General features: G+C 34.5%; 1 protein-coding gene across 6 annotated transcripts in view; it reads right to left on the reverse strand.

The window, feature by feature from the left end:
• Nucleotides 1-26,246, reverse strand: part of DPH6 (diphthamine biosynthesis 6) — a 198,581-nt gene that overhangs the window by 25,435 nt on the left and 146,900 nt on the right. For 5 of the 6 annotated variants that reach the window (XM_027638064.1, XM_027638061.1, XM_027638062.1 and 2 more), the window contains one exon: nt 18,527-18,932. In XM_027638064.1, coding sequence (XP_027493865.1) covers nt 18,527-18,932 — 406 coding nt within the window. Of the gene's footprint in view, nt 1-10,820; nt 10,954-18,526; nt 18,933-26,246 lie in introns of those variants that run through there. The other variant, XM_027638063.1, reaches the window with a different exon arrangement.

A 26,246-nucleotide genomic window follows, 5' to 3' on the forward strand; every position in this document is an offset into this window, starting at 1 on the left:
TTTTTTTCATCACTAAAACTGCTGCTTACAAAATCCCAACAAGACACCAGTATGACCTCTGAAGGCACACGATGGAAAACATAACTGGGAATTTTAGAACCTTCTTTTTCTTACTAAGAATACGTAAGAAAGAAAAAACTAGATTTTAAATTGGTAATAGTGGCATATATTAAAAACATTTGTACATAAACACATGACTACTAAAGAAACAGTTGAGGAATAAAACTGGAAGTCCATAATACAATTAACTTTTTGCTAATTAGCAAAAAGTCAGAATAGTTGAATTACTACTTCCAGGTAATTCTTTGCTACAGTAAGTTGTATATTACCCTGGAAATGTCACTAATTCTGAATTTAATGAATTTTCAACAAGCTCTGCATGGACAGAACACTGAGCAAGTTGACAGTCTTTCTTTAATCGCTAACAGTTTGAACTTACTCCAGTAGTTATAATTTTTTGGTCCACAGCCTGCAGAATGACTGTGAACTATCTGGCCTTTCATTTTAGCTTCAATCTTGCAATGAAATCTATGTGAAAGGTTCCCTGTGGCTACAAATTCTATCCACTTCAGCAGAAGGTCACGATTATGCTTTTAGGGACAATAAAAGGTTTTACTAATTTTAGATAAATTCCGTCTCTTTCCTGTTCATTACTTGACTTTTTATGAGTTTTATCTAACATAAAATCTGTGATCCATAAAGAAGGCAAGCAACAACAATCATAGTCAAACAGCTTTAAGTCAACCTAGTGAACTAGTCAACTCCAGTTCACAACTACAGGATGAAGGTTGGGGTTGATTAAGAAAGTCACCTCAAACACCAGATTAAAACACCCCTAGGAACTTTAAGATCATGAAACAGATTAATGAAGATAATGCAATTAATTCCAAACATGCAGAAATGTTTAGCTTTTAGGAGGAGATGAAAGATTCATATCTGGTCAAAGGCTATTTATCAAATGAGCTAACACGGAAGTGTCACTTTGCAAATTTAGCACAACTAGTAAAACTAACAAGTGTTGCTGCAGGAACACCAGCAGTTGTTCACAAAATACTGGCTGAGGATTACAGTGTGTCTGTAAGTCTGGTTTTTTAGCGGAAGTGAACAATTTTGGGGAAAGGTTGTTCCATGAGAACTGTATCAAGAGCTCTAGTGTTGAATCTGATTGTTCAAGATACAAAATTCCAGTTTTGCAATTTAACTTGTAATTATATGAAAATCAAGTAGAGTTGTTTCATATAATCTAACCTTTGCGAGAAAAATTATGCATCTCCTATTAGTTTCCTGTAAGGAAATGGATGGCAAAATAATAGATAAGAAACAGTCTGTGAAGTACAACATCAACAGTACAGGGACAAAATTTGTTTTCTCCTTTTTTGATATAGTCTCTCCAACATAAAATTTGGTACATTGAAAAATGAGTTTGGAGACCCCTCAGCAGATATTGCCAGTGCCATTCCTATTTTATGAATACACAGAACACTTCAAATGCTAGACACTGCAAACTAGGAAGAAGCCAAGATGAGTTTGCAGAGCTGCAATGAGATGGAAATAACATTTTGTGTGAAAACTGAAGTATAAAATCTTTGAGATATACTTTATAATACTAGAAACTTTAAATGGTCTGTAACATCACTGAGCCTGAATCCTGGCTTAGAAGAAAATATCTGAAATTTCTTAAAACATCAGGAAGAAAGTGACAGCAGGCTGCTTAGGCAAATAATCAACACATGAAAAACCCAGAAATCTTAAGGAGCTCAGCAAGACAAAGGTAAAAAGAAAAGCTTAGTACTTAAGCTAAATATAACCACAAAGGGCTTCGTTTTACCTACATATAAACAGCATCAGTTAAAACAGCATGAAGGAAAAGAAGTCTGCACTTTAAAATATCTTCTCTATTCTAACATGATATTAGGATTGACTGACTGACAAGAGGAAACTTTTCTTGGAAGAGAGTGAGCAGCAAAAAAATATTCATGTGCACCTATATATGTATATATAAATATACATATATATGTATATACTTATATACAGATATACTTTCTTTGACGTGTAAAACTGTTCCTACTCCTTTATGTCTAGTCTGATATTCCAAGCTGGAAAAATCAAATTGACTCAAATAACAACAACAAGACAAAATACTAGATAATAATTTATTAGATAATATTTTAAAATACCTAGGTTTACATATTTTTCTAGTAGAGTCATTAAAAATTAAATTTCTATAACAAGTGGAAGTACTTTAAATACTATTTCAGCTTTAGTAATAGCCGTATCTGAAAGCTGTACATTTCAAGTTTGTAAATGTTATTTAATGAACTTAAAAGTAGATGAAAAGCTTCATATTAGAAAAACTGGATTATTGACACTGAAGAATTTGCTGTAGGTTATCTTAGTTTTTTAAAAGGAAGGAAATGATACACTAAATAAAGTTTCTCCTGAGCATCTACTTTATCTTTGCATCCTGCCAGGCTACTAAATGTCAGTATTCACTTAATTTGGCTGAGCAGCATTGAAAAGCTTAAGATACCTTTTCTTTTAATGTTAGGAAAGTGACATTACTATAATTTAGGAAAATAATAAAAGTATACAGAGAAAATACCAATATTTAAAAAAAAAACATACAGACATAAGAAGTAAAAGAAAAAAACCTACTATGCTTCTAAACAAGAAAACAAAAATAATTGATGCATCTTACTGTAGCATGACCATTTTGATAATAATTAATTATCCAAAATAGATTAATTATACAGAATTCATTTCTAAGGGTACGTTTCATATATAAATTGTGCTTATGTGGACAATGCAATAATGCAACATTTTTATATTTAATTTCATTTTCTGATATTCACTTCTGATTTAAAGTAGTGATCACAATCCTCTGGTTATTTGATACTTAATTCTTCAGGCCTGTTAAAAGTTTGTTGTAGGATTTTTATTGTTTCCCAGTCTTTATATGGGGCTGCCTTTAGCAAGATAATTTTAGACGTGAGCTTCAGATCAAAAAAGCAGATAAACATTTATATGAGCGGATTAGGTATATGCATATGTATTGAACTGGTGCCACATTTGGTAGTGAAATTTTCTTAAAGATATTAATTTATATAGCTTAAAAATAAATACTATTTCAAATTGGTCAATTTATATGATGCATGCACACATACACAAAGAATTTATACAGCTGTAGATGTTATTTTCATATTTTGATCTTTCTTTTAAAGCTTTTTCCCCCTTGATGCCAGTATAATCTAAAAAAAGACAACACGGTATTTCCTACAGCTCCCACATATTTTCTTCAGTGCTCAATTTCATTTTTTATTCTAAAAGACTTTCTGGAAAATATGTAATAATAATTAATGGTTATTTTGTATCCTAGACATGTCACTAGAGTTTGCATTGCAAACCACATTGAGTGTTTTGCAGTACTTATGTAGAAATACATAAGTATTTCTAATCATATAATCTTGCTGTTCTTAATTGATAATATGTGGTTTACTATAGGAACTGTATAAGTAATAACACTATTTCTCTGTTAACTTTATATAAAGAGCAAAAGGCTAAGTTATCACTGCTAAAGGTCAAATTTATGTAACATGAAGTGAATGTACAGAGGCTGCTTCATGTTCTATTTTCAGCCTAAAAGGTGATGTATCACCAAGAATCCAGGAAAAAAGTATCATATCTCTTTGCTCTTTCTCTCTGTTATTTTGCTAAATTTTAAAATGTATGTTACAATATCATGGAATCAACATGAAAGAAGCCTATTCTGTGCAGGGCAAAGCCCTGAATACACATACACCAAGTCCTGTGTAGGATTGCTTTTGTATCTAGGGAATCTATTGATCTTACACAAACATGTATTGAAGTCATGGACAAACTCCACAAGGCCAGTGACAGAGGGAACAACAATCCAAGCCTACTCAATCAATGGCATTGAGATGTTCTCTTTACCTGAAAAAACAGCCCATTATTATAAATTAAAAATTAAGTATGGTGGTGTATGATGAGAGGTGACACTGTTTTTATAACCCCTCAACAAATTAAACCCAAATTTTGTACTTTAGCATTCAAGCTGTGGCTGAATAATCACTGACTTCCATAATGCTTCAGAAGTAGGTTCGAGTTTGCTTAGGAATCTGATACCAAGGCAAAGCTGAACTTCTCTCCTGCATCAAAGCTGTGCTGTTCTGGCTGCTGACTCTAAATAGAGGCCAGCTGTGTCCAGGGAGATTCCAATGGCACTAAACAGCACTCAGCACTTCACAGGAGATACATCAGTACTTCACTGTATCAGGAACCTAATATGAATTTTTTTTTTTATCCAGATACCTCTCTTTCTTCTGTTAATAAAAAACCTGTTCTTTTTTGCATATTGGCAACCAACAGGATGGATGTATTGCATTGTCCATGCCATGTGTGGACTGTGTGTGGTCTATCAAGTTTCTTTTGTTTCCATGCCACTATTTTCCTTCTGAAGCAGGGACAAAGAAAGGTATCAGTGGCTCCTGATTTAATAAATAACACACAGTAGAATCCAAGCTGTGAATTTCTGTACACATGTTTTTGCTTACTACTTCTTGATACTAGTCGTATTTTCAGCACAGAAGAACATGTTTTTAAACAGAAGCTTTGGCTTTATTCTGCTTCCTACACTCTGGTTTATGTCAGTCACATCTCCTTTTTCTGGATCAAGAAACTATAGAATACTGCCTCTTGATTTTTAGATCTTGTTTTTTTGCACTTGGCTCACTGTGCCTGCCTTCAAGTTTTACTCTTGTATTTAATGACTCAGGCTGAGACATGACTTATGTGGTCCACAACAAGGGATGAATGGAAGTTAAAAGAAAGGACAAAAACAGAATAGGAGACCAAAATGGAGGAGAATAAAAGTTCAAGCAAATGGAGTACTTCAAGATGAACCCTTGCATTTTCTATTGTCCCTATTGGAAATGAAGCATCGAATTATGCCTTTGAACTGAGTCAACTGTGCTTAAGATCCTTCCCAGTGATGGTAATAAAATAATTTCTGTTAATTTCAATAGGTCAGGATTTCCTTCCACCTAAAAACCAAAAGCACAGTAGCTAATGATGTTTGGTGTTTAGCTTGACTTGATTTTCATAGCTCAGACTCTCAGTATTTGCTGAAACCTGGGCTTCTTTTATCTATCTTGACATTATATGTAAGAGCAGGGTGAACTAGAGACTGCAGTCTCTCGCTAGAATTCTTCTGGTTTAAATTGGACAAGATCTTGCCTCTAATTCCATGGCTCTCCTGGCTGCTATGTGATGCTCCTCCATCAGCTCTTGGACAGTTTTCATTTGTGTGCCAGAAAAATAAAAAAGTCTTCCTATGTTTGGGCAATCGTATGCCCAATCAAGTCTTAATGTCTTGTAGTAAGTGTATTGTTTGCTTTTTCTCCTAAATGATAGAGTGGGAGGTACTGACTCGATATTTTTGAAATGTGTGTTTACAATGATTAAGATAATTAATCGAGGGTTCCTAGCCAGCTCAGAGCTAAATATATATAATTTTGTAGAGCAGATCTACTTTAGTATGACATGAATGCACCTTGGAACTGATAAAGTATTTTTATTATAGTTACTGGCCATGAATGAGTATATTTTAAGTGATGAGAACACCTGGAATGCTTTCCAGCCTGTATATTTAGTATATTCACAAATACTGAAGCCTGCATATTCAGCAGGATATTCATAAACTGTTAAACATAAAAAACATTAAAAAATGCATTAATTTGTGGCATTAATTTCTGTAGCGAGGAAGTATTATACAGTATGTTTTCTACCAAAATGAAATTTAAATGTTTTCAAAGCTCCTGCATAAAGTATGCTCAAATAAGCTGAAAATGACATGCAATTCTTTTAATAAAAGCACTGTTAAACAGCTGAGATTTCTGTTTCCAAATGTTTGAAGGATCAAAAGTTTAAGAGGTTTGCATGCTATCACAGCTAAAAACAATCACAAGAAAAGAAGATAAGAAAAGTAAAATTAAAAAAGCCTCATATAAAGATAGAAACCCTTTTCTTATTATTTATATTGCTATTATAGTCTGAGTGACCCAAATACTTGATAAAATCACAGCAGGTAAGTTATGCTACATGATATAATACAAAAGAATTCAAAGTACATTCTCTGTAGTTAATGCAAAGAAAAAATAGATTAATCAGCTAAATTAGAATATATTTATCTTCATGTATATAACTGCAGAAAATACCTTAGGCTGGCTTCAATTAGTTGTTCTTTTCATAAAAGCTTGGAAATTACAAGATCTCTGGACAATTTTAAAATTATGAAGTTATGGCCAGTAGAAGAGCAATCTCAAAACAGATTTGATCTTGGGCTCCTTTCTGGAACAAGGCATGCACTTCAACAAACTATTCTTCTTCAGGGCTGTACTTACCTATTCTCACCATTGTGCTGCCTCTGCACAGCACCTCATTTTGAGAGGTGCTGAGCATCTGTAACTTCAGACAGGGACTTCATGAAAATAAAGCTCTATAATTTTGCTATCCTGTGTGAAGTTATGAAGTCACTTAATCCCTCCATGCCACAAACAGGAAGCTGCTTGTACATCTCAAATGGATTTACATCCACAGCATTTGTATATGGATGAAATATGGTTGTGATATATTTGAGAGTAAAAAGGTGAGATACTCTTATTTTCCTTACATCTAATTTCATCCCATTATCTGGTATACTGACTCTTACATTCCTGGCAGAAGGATTACAAACAAGCCAGGACTCTGGCTTGTCAGAAACAAGGTGTCAGAAACAACACCTTTGAGATAATTTTTTTTTTCTTCTTCTTGCAACAATATTACTATTAGGTGAGGAGAGTAAATTTTGATTTGCAAAGTTCATAAAGACAATATATCCTGATGAATAAAAGTTTTGAACAGTTTTAAAGTTCTCTAGAGCTTTAAAAGTTGTACATTTTACATCTTGTAAATTATTATTTTAAAATTCTTTTACAGACACCACTAAAACCCAGTTAAAATAGTATCTATCCCCCATATCAAATGGTATAGACAGCTACTAATATGTTTAAATGAGGAAAACAAAGGTTTTTCCAGTGGAAGAGATGACATTACTGACAACATAACTATTGAACTTCATAATAGGATTCATCATACTCAGATGTCTCAATCATTATCAAATGAATTAGACACTGGAAACACATTGATTTTACACTGTCATAAGAAGTACTGTAGAGATATCACAGCCCAATAATTCTAATTCTGAACTTGTATGAGTTCTGTTAAGACAACGAGATGGAAAGAAAAAAGCACAAATGTGCAAACTACAGAGAAATGAGTTAAAAAAAATCCCACCAAAACCAAAGAATCCAGACAATTCTGAAGAAACAGCTCTTTTTAAAAGATACACTCCAATAGGAAAAACCTATTCAAGTAGGTAGTGGGAGTAATCTTTTGTAAGAGTGTGGTGTATTAGTGACAGAAAGAAAGAGTCTTTTTTCTTTCAGAATCTGCATTTAAATGCCACTATTTCCAGCCAATTCATTGTAATTTAATAATAGTATGGAGTCATAGAACAATTTTAGGAATCATAGACTAACTCTGGTGGGTAGGGTTCTCTGAAAATCATATAGCCCAACCTCCCTGATGCTCAGAGCAAGGGTAACTTTAGACATTTGACCAGTTTTCTAAGGGCCTTGTGGCTGTCAGGTTTTGAAGACCTCCAAGGTGGAGGTGTCACAGCCTGGGGGCAGCCTGCACCAGCATGCAACCACTCTTGTGGAGAAAAATTCATTCCTTGTGTCCAACTGGAATCTCTCCCGCCGCACCTTGTGACTGTTGCTCCTTATGCTGTTGTGGTGCATCTCGGAAAAAATTCTCTCCTCTGCAATGCCTATTAAGGTAAGGAAAGACTGCAATTTGCTTCCTCCATAGCCTTTTCTTCCCTAGGTGGAACAAAGCCAGTTCCTTCAGTCATTTTTCCTATGTTCTACATGCTACTCATGGAACCTTTTATTTTAGTGGTGCTTCTTTGGACTTTCTCCAGTTTGGTGATCTCCTTCTGTTATTATCCTATCTTAGTATTCCAGGTATGCCAGCTCACATCCCTCTACCTCCCGGCTACACTCTTGCCATTCAGAAGTAATGCAGAAAGAGAAGAAATGTTCTAATTTGCTACAATGGGCAAAAAAAATTACCTATTATCTAATGTTGATACTCCAGACTTAACAGTGCAAGTAGAAAAGAAGTGCCTAAAGGGACTGTATAATAAATGTGCTTTCAGTGTAAATGAATTAGAGCTATTAATTGGATTTTAACACAGCAGATATGATGAACAGTAAACGCTGAGCAAAGCCAAAGCAAGAAAAAAAACCTACCAGATTTTTCATTTCTTGTTTTTCTAAGGATTGGAAATTTCTCACTAATATGTAATAAGTTTATGCTATTTTAACCTAAACTTATCAGAAATTTAAGAAAAAATAGACTATTTAAAGCATGACTGCACATATTATATGAAGTCTAATTGCATGAATTGTGCCAATGGCAAAATACTTTCATTTAGTGGTTAGTTATAGCTGTGTTCTTGGATTACAAGTTACAGTGCAGATGGAAAAAAAGCCAATAAAACAACTTTCTTCTTAACTTTTTCTTGGTGTAATAGAATCATTATACAGAGAAGTCAAATGAAACCTCAAGCCCAACTTTTGGGCAGTAAATGGTAGAACAAAATTACAGTACTTTTATGGATTCTAAACATAGTTTTTATGTATTTGCTTCTACGTCAGAATATAACTTTGAAAGGACTTTCAAAAACAAAGAAACACTCCTTTAAAATGCATGCAGAAAATACTTTAATCATAAATCTGATTTGTAATACTTCTAAAATTTAGACAATAATTACGAAGTGATGTTCTTCAGACTATGTTCCAGTCACATTTTTTCCAGAATTTAAGAGGCTGCAATTAAAAAAAATCCAGATGCATAAAGATATGTTCTTGACTAATAACAATGAAACCAGTAAACTATGCATTTAAGTTGCTAAGTTTGGCTGCACAATCCAACTTTGAGTACACACCAGAGGCAATAAACACAGGAGACTTTTTTTGCTCTAAATATGCCCATGGAGTACAAGCAGGCCTTGCTTCCTTGCCCTGCCTTCTGTCTTCAAGCCTCGTCTTCATGTTAAAAAGATGTCTTAGAGTATGGAGAAAGGGCAAGGGCAGGGGAAACAAATGGACAATGGAGTACAAAGGCATCTCATCACTTTTCACTCTGAGCAATAAATAATCTTTGTGTCAAAGCTATCTCTGGACTTCAGGAAAGAAGCCCCTTTGGCTTTCATTACCCAGATGGACAAAAGACAAGATCTAGACTGTTACAGCAAACTATGCCTGCAGCATCATCTCATACTGTTAAGTTTCTGCCTGCATTTGGGGTTTGAATCAGGATATTATTTCAATTTCCTTTTTAGCTTCACAACTTTGTAAAGAATGATTCCATGCCATTAGATAACAAAAAGGTCATGTTTGTCTCCAAGCAAATGACCAAATATTTTGGATAACCTCAGAGACTGTTCACATGCATTGCTGAGAGACTGCTGACAGCTGTGTTTGACACCTGATATATTGAACAGATATATCTGGATAAAGAAGACACCATGTCCTACTGCTTGCAGGAGAGAGGATTTCAACAGGGCTGACACTGTCAGTTTTCAAAAGGAATTTAAACCATTGCCCATTTAACTGCTATAAACTTATTAGAACACTTAAAACCTAGGTTTTCAGTAGCTGCTTATCTCTATAAAAAGTTCCAGTGAGGAAAGCTCAGCATGTCTTCTGATAATCAAGGCATCTGACCAAACCTGATAGGCACTATCAGTGGTGTCTACAGTTGGCAAAAGGCAAGATCTTACAGAAAGAAATTAACTTTGAGATACTGGAGAAGGAAGCACAGGAGAAGAAACTGCAGAGGAAGTAGAAGACTTTCAAATAAGATTTACTGACGGTTTTGGGTATCAGTCAGTGCTAGTTCTGATACCTCACCTTCCCTTTTTACGTCCAAAACTTACAACATTACTGCTCTGAGCATGTAGAACAAGCAATGGGGAGATTTCAGTACCTTAACTGCAGTTGTGAAGGCAATTTTTGGAGAGTGGACACAACAGAATAGCCTAAGCCTGAGATGGAAGTATATGGCAATGCATCAAAAAACCTTAGGAAACTGAAGGAGAAAAAAACACCTTGAGAATAAAGATTTGTCAGTTTCTCATACATATTGTCGGGGCAGGAAAATTTCAAGTCTTAAAAACTTAACTTCACATGTGAATTGTCACTTAACAATACAAAGAGAAAGAAAGTTTGCAGTTAAAGTTTATTTAGAGTTATTGGTAAACCTAATAGTTGACAGTCGGTAGATATAATACCCATTTTCCAGGCTGTTGATACCAGCAGTGCAAAAAATCCTTGATTTTTCTGAAGAAAAATATTGAAGTACAGCTTCTGTTGTTAATCAAAAATACTTTCAAAGGGGGTTAGGAAAAGTTATCAAAGAAGATTGAACTAATAGTTCTCAGTGCAGAGGTTATATCACAGAATGACTGATAATGGTCAGCCAGCCAGCAGTCATTCAACCCTCCTGTGGATCATCCAGTCCATGGGACAGGAGACACACTGAATCAGCCCAGGAACCTGCCCAGGAGCAATCTATCCACTTAATCATTGATCTTCCTGCTACTGTTAGAGTGTTGGGTTTTATATCATTATTGGTTGGAAATGTAACTCTGTACACAGTTCTTCCTTACAAAATTCACTCTTTTTTTTCATAGAACTATTTCTTAGCTTTGCTAGACAAGGAGTAGATGGCAAGCATTTTGGTACTAAAGAAGAGGAAATACAAAAGACAATCTAGTCACACCAGTACTGCAGTATGTTGTTTCAAGCAATGGTCCTAAATAAATATCTAGAATAAATAATAACAAGAGAGGCAGCTATGACATTATCCCTAACTCATTTTGAGCCCACAATTATTTTAAGGTCAGTAGACTTCCCATGTCAGATGTAATTTCACTCACCTAAACACCTTAATAGTTTTATTTCTTAGTTTGTAAATAAAATGTAACTTAGAGTTGGATCTATACAAATGATGAAGAGTTCTCTAGAAATCTAAGCTCTTTACATGTCTATTGATTTAGAATTACGGAATTGGTGCCAAAATGTTGGCATGTTAAAGCAGTCTCAGAGAAAAACTTCCTATGTAATTGCAATCTGCAATACGTCCTTAAAGATTGAGTTTGTTACAAATAGTCTCTAGATAGCAAGACAAATCATATATTCTTCACATATTAAATGCCAGATGACCCAAAATTGGCTATGATTGCATGCCTGATGTCATTGTTATAAATGCTTTTGAAGTTTATCTCTGTCAATAAAACACTAAAAAAAGTTTCTCAAAATTAATTTTGACATCGTAGAAAGGTGTTTGTACTTCATACATTTTATACACTTATACAGGCACTTATGCATATATGGATAGACCACGTATACATTCACCTGTCTAGAAGATACCAGTTTTCTAGAAGAGTATTAATTTGTTCTGACTCCTTGCAGATGTAATTATGAAGTGACCCCTTCTGGCTCATTACAGAAGTTTCTTTACATTGATTCTTTTAAGATTTCTATTTTATAATCTATTGCTTAACAAATTTAACAAATTCCAATGTTTACTGAGATAACTTACTAACTAACATTAAGCAGCAAAGCCATTGCCTGAATCACTGTAAAAAGTGTCTAGTACGTTCCAAACTGCTTATTTGAGGAAAGTAAATCAGTTTTCAACGCTGGCAAACTTTGGAAATTCTTCTTTATAATCTATGATTTTTTCTACAAATGGTCTGTTTTCTGACAGGTCTGTCCTACAGGTCACTATATGTAAATCTTTAACAGGAAAATTGAAGTCTACACAAATAATTCATTTAGTGAGAAGTTCAGTAGCATTTCAACATAATGTGAAAACATGGATGGTTAGAGTAACCTATAAATGTATCTTAGATTTTAGTGGTAGAAATTCTGAAAGACATATGAAGTTGTACATAATAGCTTTAAAACAACCTTACCAATATATTGCTAGTGTTCTGTGTCAAGGGTATAAAGGGTATGTTCTCAATCAGTCTTGGGTCAAGCAGTTAAAGAATTTATTTCCATTTAAAGTTTTAGTCAAGATTTTTATGTATGACTGTGCAATCCATAACCTTTAGATGCTACATGCTGTCCACTTTGAATAAAGGTGAGTTCTAACTTTGCTCCCCAGCCTTGGCACCAAGTGGCTGAATTTTTCTCAATCTAGTATCTGTGCACTTTAAAAATAAATTTCCCATCCTAAAGGAGAGAAGGTCACTGCCCTAAAGCAGGATCTAATATACCTTAAGCTGCCTCACTGGCATAAAACACTTTTCTACGCAAATTCAGTTGAGAGGTATCATTAATATTAAAACAATTTCTCCATGTCTTGGAAACAAACATAAAATGCTTTCCCATAGTTTTATATGAGATATTCTGCTAAAAATATGTATACTGACTTGCAGTAGATGCAATAACAGTACAACCTTGAAAAAAATAGAAGTTTAAAATGTCAGCATCTTAACAGTCATTTAATATATCAGATCTCTTGACTGGATAGTTTGGGTAGCAATAGCAATGTTGCAAAGCCACCTCTGTGCCTAAAGACCAAATTTAGCTATTTCTGTCCTTTTAAAATGTCATTTAAAACATGTCATCTTAAACTCACTCAAGAACCACATCAGTATTTCCTGATAACTTCTACATATTATAAAGTGATTAATTTCCCAAAGTATTAATTTAACTTCTTCCTTTTTTCTTTTTTCTTTTTTTTTTTTTTTTTTTTTAGCAGCAGCAGTATAGGTTTGCTGCTTGAACTATTATACTTGACAAACTCAATATTTTCTTAACAGGAAACCCAAGAAATTTAAAGTGAGATTTTACTCTTTTTTCATGTTTACAATTCTTCTCATATTTTCCATTTAGAATAAATTAATATTTTCGGTAGAAAGTCAAGCTCAAGTTTTACAGCCTATTTCAGACAGCATCATGACATCTAAAAAATATTTTTGTTCAGCCAAATTGTATATGTTAGTCACAACAAATACCTCATTAGTTAGTGACTGCAAAGCTTGAACTAGTGACTGCAGTTTGATTTCAAAAGTAATGTACTTCCTTCATTGTTACTCATTACAGAATTCTTAATGACTGTTTAGTTTCTACTCACATGAGTAGTTCTCCACAACTGCTGAGTAAATACCGATCACTCACATGAGAACACGTAGACTTACATGCAAGCATCTGGTGGCTGAGATTCCAGCTGTCTCCATGGGAAATTGTTTCCCAGTGTATAAGGGCCTATCCATCAAATAAGTTAAGTTGAAATAAATTTCCAGTGTGAATTTAAAGTACATTAGTTGAAAAGTATTAAATTTTAATGCACACGGACATGTGTTACTATAAAAATGCATCTTGGTATCTTCTCTTGGTGTTCTTCCCTTTCTCTTAGATTTGCACTACATAAGGCATATCTGTCGGTACTGGAAACCCTATGTGTTTTGGAAAGCATATGGAAAATGTGTTGATAATGCAGTATTTTAACAAATGGTATACTTTAAATCTTATCAGATGGAAAATCTTTAGTTTAAAAGCTGCATGCTGTCCATGCGTCAGGGTGTTACTCTGTCATTGCAAGGACTCTAAATGAGTGTCATAGCTTCTCTTTCAACAGAAGAAACAGTCCCATTACAAGTAAGACTTTCTACAGTCCAGCTGAATAAAAAAACCTATAGTATCACTGAAACTTGATAAACACATAAGTACTAAGAACCTTTTAAACCTAAACATTTACAGAGTAGAGTCACTTTAAAAAACTAATTATATATTCATTTTAATGCTGGTACCAGACTGTCTATTCCTGTTTTCTTTTGCCTTTTTATATTCCCAGTTCATTTTTTCCATAGTATTAAAAAGGGATTATGTAATATGATGTTCTGGTGAATGTAGGACCTTTCCTACTCCCAAATAAATATTCAAAAATACTTCACATACATCCTATGAACAAGGCTTGTGAAATCATAATGTGATGACTTATGAACATTCATCTTTCCTATACGGAAGTATAATCTAGTCAACTGGAAGTATAATCTAGTCAACTGGATGGTATAGCAAATCATCCTGACACATTTGTATTAATGCACATTTGAATGAGAATAAGAAAGAAATAGTCAAATTTATGTTAAAGACTTCCAAAGGCTTAACAGCATCTTACTAAGTATATATGTCAGCTTAGTCTAATCCTCCTACTTCTAATACGTTCTGTGGTCTCTGCACGGGGCCCATAATGCTCTCGTATGTTAGGAGGGATTGCCTCTGAGAAGTTCAACATCAGTACTACACTTTGTTCAATAAAACTTTACATCTGGTCTTAGGATGACAGAAAGCTATCTGTCTCAAATTTGCATTACAAACCCTTAGGTTCTTTTGACATCAGTAACACCAGCTATAATAATTTCCAATAATCTGTTTACAATATGCAGAGTATACATGTTCCTGGTTCTCATCTTACTCTGTCAGGTAACAACAAATTTCTCTAATTTATTTGGACAGTTTTATATAAATGCCAATTTCTTTATACCAAAAAAAGCACTCATCTAATCAGAGGCTCATTTGAGAAGATCTGTGGCAGTATTTCCTCCTTTCACTCTGATGATTTTAAGTTGTAATCAGAAAAAAGGTACCTTTATTTCTTTTCCATGCTTTTGAGGAGTCAACACATTGCAATTCAAGATCTTACAAGAATTATTGAAGAGTATTTACTAATCTTATAAGATGATGCAAATCCACCTTAAAATCACTAACCTGGAACAATTTTCTTCTCAAGCATCTCTCTTGATTTCTGAGACATGATAATTTCTTTTCCATTACAGATACATCTGTCTGATGTGCTTCACGTTAAAAATATTTGAAAAGCAGTCTATTATCCCCTGCTACATTATTAAAATTATTTTTCTTCAGCAGATAATGCATCTGATGGTAGTTGAAGACTCCAAAAGGACAGATCTACTTGTGGGATTAACAATGTCTAGCGTGTCAGAGATCAAATGTGTCACTTATGGATTATCATACAGATGGGTAGCAACCTGTACTACCTGAGTTGAATTAATAAATGGCAATTGCAAAACCGGTCTTTCAATATAATTTGTGTTCTGGTAGCCACATCAAGGAAACAATATTTTTTTAAAAAGCCACGTATTAGGCCTTCAGATTTACATTTCTGCTTTATCCGATGTCCCAGTAAAAAATGATATTCTGTGATTGAAAGGCAGTTTTATCAACTATCTCATCAGTAGCTTAAGTACATTCTGTTACCTGACTACAGAAAGTAACCTTTGGAGGTAGTAGAAATCATCACAGAGACATCCAAATACTCAAAATATCTTAGGACAAATCTACAGAGACAGATATGCACAAGTTTTGAACCATGCTCAGAGCTGACAAGACACAAACCAGTGCTATTATGGAAGGCAGTACTGTTCCTTCTTGTAATCTACCCCATTCAGATGCATTCTGCCCCATTCAGATACATCCCAGAAGCAGAAAAGGCTCAAAAGGAAAACTGTGAGAAACTGGAAGGAGCTGTTGTCATCAGAACTTAACAATCACCTTCATCTGGTGTTATAGGCAGGTTGAAATATCTTGGGATTCAAAAGAAAGACCTGATATTAGTTCTGGTATACTAAAACTGTGAAGCATGCTAAAGGACATGCACATTTGCAGTAGTTCTGCCTGTCAAAACTAGACTGCCAATAATAAGTGAGAAGATAAAACATAGACTATGTCATCTTGCTTATGGACACTGTCCATGGGATACTGAAATTAATGGGAACATATTGGACACCTCATACAATGATTTTGTAACTCAGAGTTAATATATATGTCTGAGTGTATTTTAAATTATGAGAAGTAGAATTATAATAATAGTGCAAGAGCCAGTCAAGGACATTGTTCAGGAATATGCCACATCCCTTTGAAAGCTGAGGTTGCTTCATTGGTGACTAAATGCCTTTCAAAGCTCCAAGAACATATATTACCAGAATATTTGAATATATCTCTGTGTCTTAACAATAGATTAATAATTAGACTTCCATTTTTGAATCAGACAGAAACTATCATCAAGGCACACTTCAGCAACAACTATTTTAATTTGAGAAATTATTTTTGAATATATGTCACATTTATCCTTCTATTACATGAACTTTCTGGAAATTTTTCCTAAGAAGAAAAAAGTTACTTTAAAATTCTCCATCAATGAATTAGTGCTACTTGTAAATTTAATGTAGTCTATACAATCTACAGATTTGCAAAAATGTACTTCTTATCATTGGGATAATGATAAAATTGGTATAATGACAGCAATTATTATGACAGTGCAGAGATCTGAACACAACAAAAATGAATATATGACAATTACAACAAATCTTTCTATGTCTATACTATTTGTAATATAACATGAATGGAACTGAAAAAAATTTTTATGCACACAATTTTTACATTATATTGAACAATATATTTTATAAAGCAAATGAAATTTGTCTGGAAGTAATTTTTCTATGGCCTATATCAGAAAGAAAGCAGGCAAAACAGTAATGTTAATCCCATGCCAGGAACATGTTTTATCAGGTTTCCTTTTAGTTCTTAAACAAGATGTAGTAAAAACAACAACATTCTGTCAGACTATATGTTCATTCCTAGCTTCCTGGATTAAATATGCTTATTCTATGCCACATTTTTATAGCTTTCAATTCCTGTACTTTAAATCTATTAAACCATGTCAAGTTGAATTTTCTTCAAAAACTGCTGCAGGTTAAGAAAAAAAAATAGGACAGTAGAATTTTTGAGGGCTAACATTTATGTCAGCTAATTAATATGGATCAGTTGTGGTCTGCAAGGATTTTTAAAGTGCATGCGTGTTTGAGATAAATATAGACTAAGGATCTGACTTTGCTCCTTCTCAAATTAAAAGCAAAGCTCTTACTGATTTCAATACCAGTATGGTCTACCAGTTTTATAGGCCTGACAGATAAAATAATCTTTTTTGCTCTTGCATAAGAGTTGTCCCAAATTCAGCATAGCCCAAAATGCAGACCTACAACATAAGAAATAAACTGTAGTTGTAACATTACATTTATTGCTCTCTATTCTCTTTAGTTGGTCAGGGAATGAGATTTTGAAAAAATAAACACTGGGGTAAAACTCAGCAAATTTGTTTGGATAACAAGTTCTACCTTAAATAAGTTGCTAAGGAATCAGTGCATGTTCAAAATCAGACATCCTCTAATTCAGAAGATACACCATCATTTCCTTATTTTAAAACATTATTATTTAATTATTTATTCTCAAAAGAGTTTCTGCTAGCAGACAGGAATTGGTTATCTGAACATAGTTCTAGATCATGACAAAAACTACCAAACAGGCTACCAAACGGACAACTGTTCAAATACTTTTATGCAAAAGATTAATTCCCTCTATGTGTAATCCTGAAGTGGCTGGACTTCTCAGAAACTTCTATTTCATGGAATCACAGAATAACTCAGATTGAAGCAAAACCATCTAATCCAACCTCCTACTCAAAGTCAGTTCAGCTGCGAGATTAGAACAAGTAATCCAGAACTTTATCCTGTTTGGACCTCAAAAAGTCCAAGAACAGAGCCTTTCAATATGAGAAACATGCCTGATAACCCGAAAAAGAACAAATGTATCTGAGTCATAGAATAGTTTGGTTGGAAAAGAACTCCAAGATCATGGAGTCCAGCTGTAAACCTAACACTGCCAGGTCTACCATTTAACCGTTTCCTTAAGCATCAAATCTACACATCTCTTATTCACCTCCAGGGATGGTGATTCCACCACTTCCTGGGGTAGCCTGTTCCAAGGCTGGTGAAGAAAGTATTCCTAATATACAATCGAATACTCCCCTGGTGCAACTTGAGACCATTTCCTCTTGTCCTGTTGTTTGGAGGGCATGGAAGAAGAGACCAAACCCCACCTCACTGCAACCTCCTTTCAGGCAGTTGTAGAGAGCAATAAAATTCCCCCTGAGCCTCCTTTTCTTCAGGTTAAACAACCCCAGCTCCCTCAGCCACTCATATGACTTCCTCTCTAGACTCTTCACCAGCTCTGTTGCACTTTGGACACTCTCCAGCACCTCAATGTCTTTCTCATAGTGAGGGGCGCAAAACTGAATAGAGGATTCAAGGTGTGGCTGCACCAGTGCCCAGTACAGGGGAACAATCACTTCCCTGGTCCTGTTGGCCACACCATTTCTGATACAAGCCAGGATGCCATTGGCCTTCTTGGCCACCTATTCTTGAAAGGCCCTTGTAAAATGTCTTCTTCCAATGAAATCTCATGTAGAAGTAAACAAAAATTACCTTACGCTTAGTATTACACCTGGTTCATATTGTGGTAAGTCTTACCTTTTTGTAGTGTTTCCACATCAAAGACATGTTCCTTGAAGAAAGCTCTAAGGGACAAAGGACTCGCACTGCAGTCTCCTGAAAGTTTCTCAACAGCTTGTTTAAACATAGCAACTAAGTCATGAAGAGGTCCATCTAAATCAAGGGGAGAAGTGGATGGTGAAATCAAACTCAGACGTAAAGAGATTGATGCACAAGATGCAGAACTAGACTCCACAGATTCACACTCAATGTGGAAGCCCTCTGACAACATCTTCATTGCAAAATGTTTTCTTCGGAGTGGATCATCAACTACTGCAACAACATGCCATTCAATGGCAGCATCTCTGGGCAGGTGAGATATTACCACCACAGCAAGTAACCCACACACTGCAGTTTCATCATGATACGTCTCTGAATCTTCTTCCTAAAAGATAAACAAAATATTGTCCATATTACAGAGCTGGTAGAAATTAAGGCTGCTCATATTTAGCTAAAATATTCAAAAAAATATGTGCAGTAGTGGAGACTAGTTTTATCCTCAACTTTCTTTCTTATTTAGAAGTCATCTTGAGCAATTACGAATTTGTCTGACAGTATCTGCTCAATTTTACAATCTTAAACAACTACTATACCTGTACCACTAAAAAAAAAAAAAGCTGATCATAACATATTTTGCACTCATTCTGCAATTAAAAGTCTTTTTGCACAGGGTACAGTCTGTACCAATGGTGTTTGAAGAATAAAAAGTGGTAGTAACTACCAAAACTACAGAAATGAGCTAGTAAAGCACATTAAGGTTTATTTTAAAAGTTGGACTACTAAAGACACAGTTCAGATAAGGAAAGACATAGTTCAGACAGTTCTGAACAGCAGAATTATCTTGACCAAACCCTCTTAGAAAATAGAATGTATTTTCTTAATAGCAGAGCTCATTTCACATCAACAAGCATGTCTAATTAGCTAACTTGGTAAGCTAATTCTGAGTAACTGAGGTCCTTTTTTCTGATGTTTTTTAATAGCTTTCAAGTAACTGAACAGTTGAAATGCTTATTTTGATGAGCAGATTACCTTTTTCCTCCATTTTTCCTCTGTTTTTATAAAGTGACACTATACTAAGGATTTTTAATATTAGTGACTTACACCATCTTCTTTGTGTACACAGATAATAACTTTTTTATATACCAATTTGCTTACACAGCACTATATACTGGTAATATTGTCCATTGCTTGACCTCTGAAAGGAAAATAATAACAAGGCAAACCTGCCATTTTGCCTGAAGTCGATAAGGCCATATAACTTGCAGTACCTTCAATTCACAAGCTCAATTTTCATCCACTCGCTCTCAACTTTGAGAGGAAGAAATAATGACAGGTTCCAGGCACTTTATTTCAAAATTCACTCACAAAGTTATTGACAAGAAGTCTGCACAGAATATCTTGAATGCTTGACCCTCGTGAGCTGTTTACATGAAAAATGCACTTACTTCTATATTAATGATAGTGGAGTGTAATTCTATCCCAAACATGTAGCAATTGCTTTAGCATTTCTGTTTTTGATATGGGAACAAAAACAGGGATAATTTGTCTCAAATTGCAGTCACTTCAGTCATAATAAAATCTCATGGAGTACTGTTTGCTTTCAGTACTTTTATTAGGCTCGCTGGGGTTGTTATTAAGGTACCAACACATAAATGTTATATTAGCACTTAACAGGAGCACAGTATTCTCCTCTAGGAGATGAATTCTAACCTTGTCAATATAATTCTGCTCTGAGTGCTGTAAAACAGTTTAAAAAGATGAAATACTGGAGCTCTGCACTGAGAAAAAAAAAAAGTCATGCTCATTCAGGCTTAAAGGCCACTTTGCTGGCCCAAGGTGCTGAGGTACTGGTTAGAAAAAAAGAGTCGAAAGAAGCTCTCTCAGGTCACATCAAGCACTAAGACAAACTTTTCGACTTCCCTGTACTTGTCTTAGGTTGTTAAATCAATTACTCGCTATTTCTGCTTGCCTTCAGCTGCCATTTAGAATACAAAGAACTACATGAAAATTAAGGCCAAGAGAAAGTACATTTCCAAATTTAACAAATGAGAATCATTCTGTGTGAAAGACTATTCATGGTGCACCTGTATGGTACCATAGCACTCATAACCTTTAACTTTAGAGTTTGCACAAAGCACAAGTGATGGAGCTACTGGGGACTAATAATCTTTCATCAGCGGCTACAGAATCTTACAGAAATACTTCAAACAATGACCTCTTCTGACTTACTTTCAAGAAATCGCTGACATTTGTGTTTTACATGGATGCTGCATTTGAGTTACCTTTCAGAAATTTACAACTGTCTTAAATAGATGAATATCTTTAGGATAGACTGTCTAGTAAATGAGGATGAATATATAAGGTCTGCTAAGAAATTATACTCATATGATGCTAGAACAATATGGAGCAGGTATTAAGAGTGAAAATGAAGAGGAATTATTTTATGGCTAAGTTGTTTTTTATAATTGATTCTGCACTGCCATCAATGAGATTCATCACTTCTGGCAGACGTCTGTGGTACTATGAATAAAAACATGTTTTTAGGGTTCTTGTCCAAGGATACTGTTGTAGATCGTTCTATAAAGGAGCACAGGTTTTGGCCTAGTCTTTCTTTTACATCTTCACAGTCCTGGACAAAAAAAAATGAGGTAGAAGAGTATACAGTTTGGATTGTAATTCTTGAAAAAGAAGTGTCAAATAATTCTTGGGAAGTTCTAAAATTCTTGTTGAGAGACAAGAAAACTGTTGAGGCAAACACTGTTGAAAGCAGTGATTCCTTAAAGCATGCAATACCTGAGTTTACAAATTTTAACAAATTTTATTAGGCTATAGTTGTAGCTTTCATCTAAAGGTAGCAGTTTCCAAATAATTTTCAGTTCATGGGACACTGTGCATGTTGAAGTTCCAGTTTCTGGTTGTTAGTTTTTCCATTGGATTTAATTTTTTCTAATAACAAATACTGCAAGGTAGCTTTTCACTAGAAGTTCGATTGCCATAGGGGAAAATAAGCAGATCATAAAGGTTCAATGGTTGACTGCTGAAATAATATGCAGAAAGATGCTACTTAATGTGCTACATTTTGATATGATCTGATTTCAAGAGGACTAAAGAAGGACATCAGGTAACGTCTGTTCTCCATGCAGGAGACAGCCTCTGAAAATAAATTACTCTGTAACAATATCTTCTTTCAGGAATAGATGTAAACTAGATCATCTCAGAGACCACACTATGACAGAATTCTGATTCTGTCAAAGTAAGAAATAGTAGATCCCAAAAATTTGGACAAAGATTTGATAAGACAAGTGATTTAGCTCTGACTCTCACATTAGACTTTCCTCAAACCATGATTCACAATATCCTCCCTCTGCCAACAGGATCATCTGCTACTCAAGTTATCAAAGATGGAAAAGAATAAGATCCATAAAGTTTGGAAAAGGAAGCCCAAAAGCAGATTTTTCTATATACATATATTTAGAAATATATTGTATCGATATCATTCCCTATCCAAAGAAGGACTATGAACATTTTTTAACACTGCTTTAGGAAAAAAACCATAACTCAACAAAGGACTTTTCCCACTGTGAAGAAAATACCGACATTCTTCTGGTGATACAATGCACATTTCAATAACTCACAAGAAAACCAAAGGTACAGAGTAGATTGTAGGATGGTTGAGAAAGTGAGTCTTCTTTACCTTTACTGAGAAAACTGCCATGATAAGTGACATCTTGGAAAGTCTTCATGGATTGGTTAATAAAGAATCACAGCAGTTGACAGCAGTCAAGAAAGCAAGTAAAACAAAGAGAACAAAGTAGGCAACATTATGCCACTGCAGAAATTCACAGTTCACCCCCATCTTGAGTAAGATAAACAACTCTGGATCTCTCAACTGAAAAAGGACATATTAGATCTAAAATGTATTCAGAGGAAGACAACAAGGATGATCAAAAGCTCAGGAGTGTCTGACTGAAAATGTTCTCCGGCCTTCTTAATGAGAAGACAGAGGCTTACAAAATCATACATGACATAAGAAGGGTGGATAGGGATAAGAACTGATTTTGCATGCTTGTCTTTCTGTACAAGAACTACAGACCATCAAATGACATTAGTAAGAGCATGGTTTCAAAAAGGACAGTGGTAGGTGACACCTACAATTTCTTTATGGAGAATGCTCTGGTTGCAAGAACTTTATAGCGATTCAAGGGGAGCCTGAACTTCTCGGAACACAGATTCAGTGGGCATTATAAAAGAGACATATTGAAATTCCTATGTAATTCTTTATTTATATGAGTTAATAATTTATATAAAAATTATTTATATAATGATTAAATTAATCCATTTAAATAGGAATTAATATATGAGGTTGGGAGAATATTAGAGTAGATATATGCTTTTACTGTTTTTACTATTCACTTCTGCTTAGGGCTACTGTTTGGAGTCAGAATGCTCAGCAGAGCCTACACCATTATGGCTATTCTTTTGTTCTTGCATAGGAATTTATGCCAATACTAGTGGTGTGTTCAGTGAAGAACTGGGCTTTCTTGACTGGATGGGTTGATTTTTCAAAACTAGTTCCTTCCCACATTTCCATAATTCTAAAGGAATTTCATGGTCATCTGTAATATTCCAGGCAGATTTTATACATGAATAGTGAACACAAAATCAAGTAGAAGGATTCAGATAACAGCTTCGAGAGATTAAGCTTCCTCAACAGTGGCATTGGTATCAGAATACTGAGCTGGAAGAAGTGGGAGTTCAATGTTGTTATTCCCTCTGAGAAAAAAAAAAAAAAAAGCTGCTTCTCCTTTTTCCCAACGCAGAATCACATGTAAAACTCTAATCCTACTTTTAGGGTGACACATATATGTTCAGTTCCTGCTTAACTGATAGAGACAGCACAGACAACCAAAACATGACAGTGCCAAGCAGGAGCTTTGTCTGCTTTAGGCACCTGCCACAGGAACAGGGATTTTGAGCTGTGTTACACTGAAGCCACCCAGACAGTCTGCTCTGTGTTAACCCCTCTAATGGGGTTCTGCAACAGATGCTCAACTCAAATCTGCAAAAGTTTTGCTAGAAATAGAAAGGGTCAAAGGGCTTGACTGAATACTTGTTGAAGCCCACAGTACTACAGTTATCAAGTGACATTCAATTCAGTAAGGTATCTAACAACGAGAAACGAGAAGGGGAACTTTTATTTTATATTTGTGAATAAGCTGATGCTGAAAAGGTAGCTTGGTAGCAACATTCCTTAAGTAACACTTTTATGAATGTGTTTAATTCAGACATACAAGCCCTTTCATATCCCAAGAAGCAAGGTGAACAACAGGGGTTAGTAATGGGTTTCTAAACTTGTAATTAACCTGTATCTCTATATTAAAGGAAAATGGTTATCTGAACTGCATCGTGCATAATGTTTTCCTGAGTTTTGTTCAGACACAAGAAATTATCACCTTGGTTTACAGTATTACCAAATCCTTGCATTTTGTAAGCCTCAGTTCTTAGTAAAGATTCGCTCAATTTTCACTGCACATATTCAGGAGAGTTAACAAACACTCTCACATTATTGAATGCCTAATGCATTCACAATACTGCTACACACCAAACCAGAGTTAAATGAAAAACACTGGGCTGTAAGGGTTGTAAACTAACTTACACAGTGTTGTTTTTAAGGTGTTAACCTTAAAAATAATTTCTCCAACTAATAGTGTATTTTTTCAATTTTAAAAAAATCCAAAACAGACCTATTAAAATTTCAATGAAAACACAGTAATAATGAATATAAGACAAACATATACTTAATTCACTGTTGGATTTAGCAACAAACATTTAACTATTTTCCTTAATTAAACTGAAAAAGGTACATATTTTGGCTATTAGCATTTATTATATAAATTTGTTTGACTATCCTCCATTTGTTCTAAATGAGAAATATGCTTTTTGTTGGACTAGGGCCTATCTACCTCACAGCTGAATACGGAGTTAGGCTATGAGAGACAGAGATGAATGCATAATTGCTACCTCTACAAAGAACTGACTTGGAGAACAAAAAGAAAGATACTGTGATGTTACTTTTAGAAGCTGAGTTTATGAAAACCTTATATGGTAAGCATTATTACACCATTATAGTGGCAAGATTAATGTGCCTTTAAATAATACATTTAAAATTTCTTTTACACTGCCTGCATTAAACAGAGTGCATCAAACTCCTGAGATCCAGCTTAAGCTTTGGTAGAGTCTCTCACAACAATAGGTTTATGACTTAAAAAAGTAAAGATTCCACTAGGAAAACTGCACAAGAATAAAAATGTCAGTTTCTAGAGAAAGTAGGATAGAAGCAATCCTTTTCAACACCCTAGTTTGTCTAATAAATAGGCCACATGCAGTCTTGGTATAACACATCTGAATTCAAAGAATGAATACCACAGTGTTTTATAACAACAAAATTGTTCAGAATGTTCTTTTTCCAAAGCTTACAAAAATAAGAAAGTCAGACATTTAGTATTTATTTCTGAAATAAAACAAATTACTTGCTGCATGCCAAAACATAAAACTGGCAGAACTAAAAGTGAGGTCTTATAAACATGAATATTTGTCATAGAATAAATACTGTAAACATAAAAAGAAACAAGTTCTTCAGAAATTTTAGTCCTCTCTAGTCACTCCACAACATGTTGGAATTATCTGGAGGTACTTCAGTAACCATTGTGTCACGTAGAAATCATTTTATACAATGTCAACTGTGAAACTGAGCCTGTACTTACTTGGTGTTACTGAACCAGAGAAAAGCTAAAGAAAACAAGGTGGGTCTTTATTTTTTGTGTCAGCATCTGATAGCACATTTTGAAGAATAATTTCTTTTTTATGCAGTCTTTATCTATCTTTAAAAAACAGAAATGTGAAAAAGGGAATGCAGATACAGAGGAACAAATGTAAGTATAGAAATTTAGAGGGAGTACGATTTCTAAGGGTTCTTTAAATCAATTTGTCTAATTCAAATGGAATTCAAATTAATGTCTTCTCCTAAATCATGATTATAATTCCACATGCTGGCATTTGGGAAAAAAATCCAAATTAAATTTTCCTCACAATAATTGTGAAAAAATCTGTGTGTAGCTATGGTAATGATGCAAATTAATCATTAGATATGAAATGATCAGCAGTTAACATGCCAAGTACAGCTTTTCTCAGAGAGGCAGGTGAATAAAATAAGCATACCTCAAGTTATCCTAGTGAGAGTATAGGAAATTTGAATCTATACAATATATTGATGGCAATTCTTAGGATTTGACAAGGTGATGGGCTAAAATTTTATGGTAGTCAACCAAGTATGTCAGAAGAAACTATCATAAAAATTAAGTTACAACACTCTTAGGGCCTAAATCCCACAATAAATATACCATAAATTTGATTTATAAGTTGAGACAGCTTTTTGGTGAATAAAGGATATATATAAATCTTTGCAGAATCAAAAGTTTCATGACAAATGGTCTCTGAATTGTTTTACTGTAAGTATAGGTAAGCATTACATAAAAAAGGAAAGCAAATATGGAACTCATGCAAACAGAGAGTTCATAAGAAAGCAGATCAATAACTTTACAGGATCTATAGCTTGTATCGCTCAAAGAGAATAAATTAGTAACTTGCTATTCTATCTTTTACCATGATTGTCAACAGAGGCCAAGAAGTAGTATAAATT

This window comes from Corapipo altera, unplaced genomic scaffold (genome assembly GCF_003945725.1).
Source record: "Corapipo altera isolate COAL_440 unplaced genomic scaffold, ASM394572v1 23, whole genome shotgun sequence".
NCBI lineage: Eukaryota > Metazoa > Chordata > Aves > Passeriformes > Pipridae > Corapipo > Corapipo altera.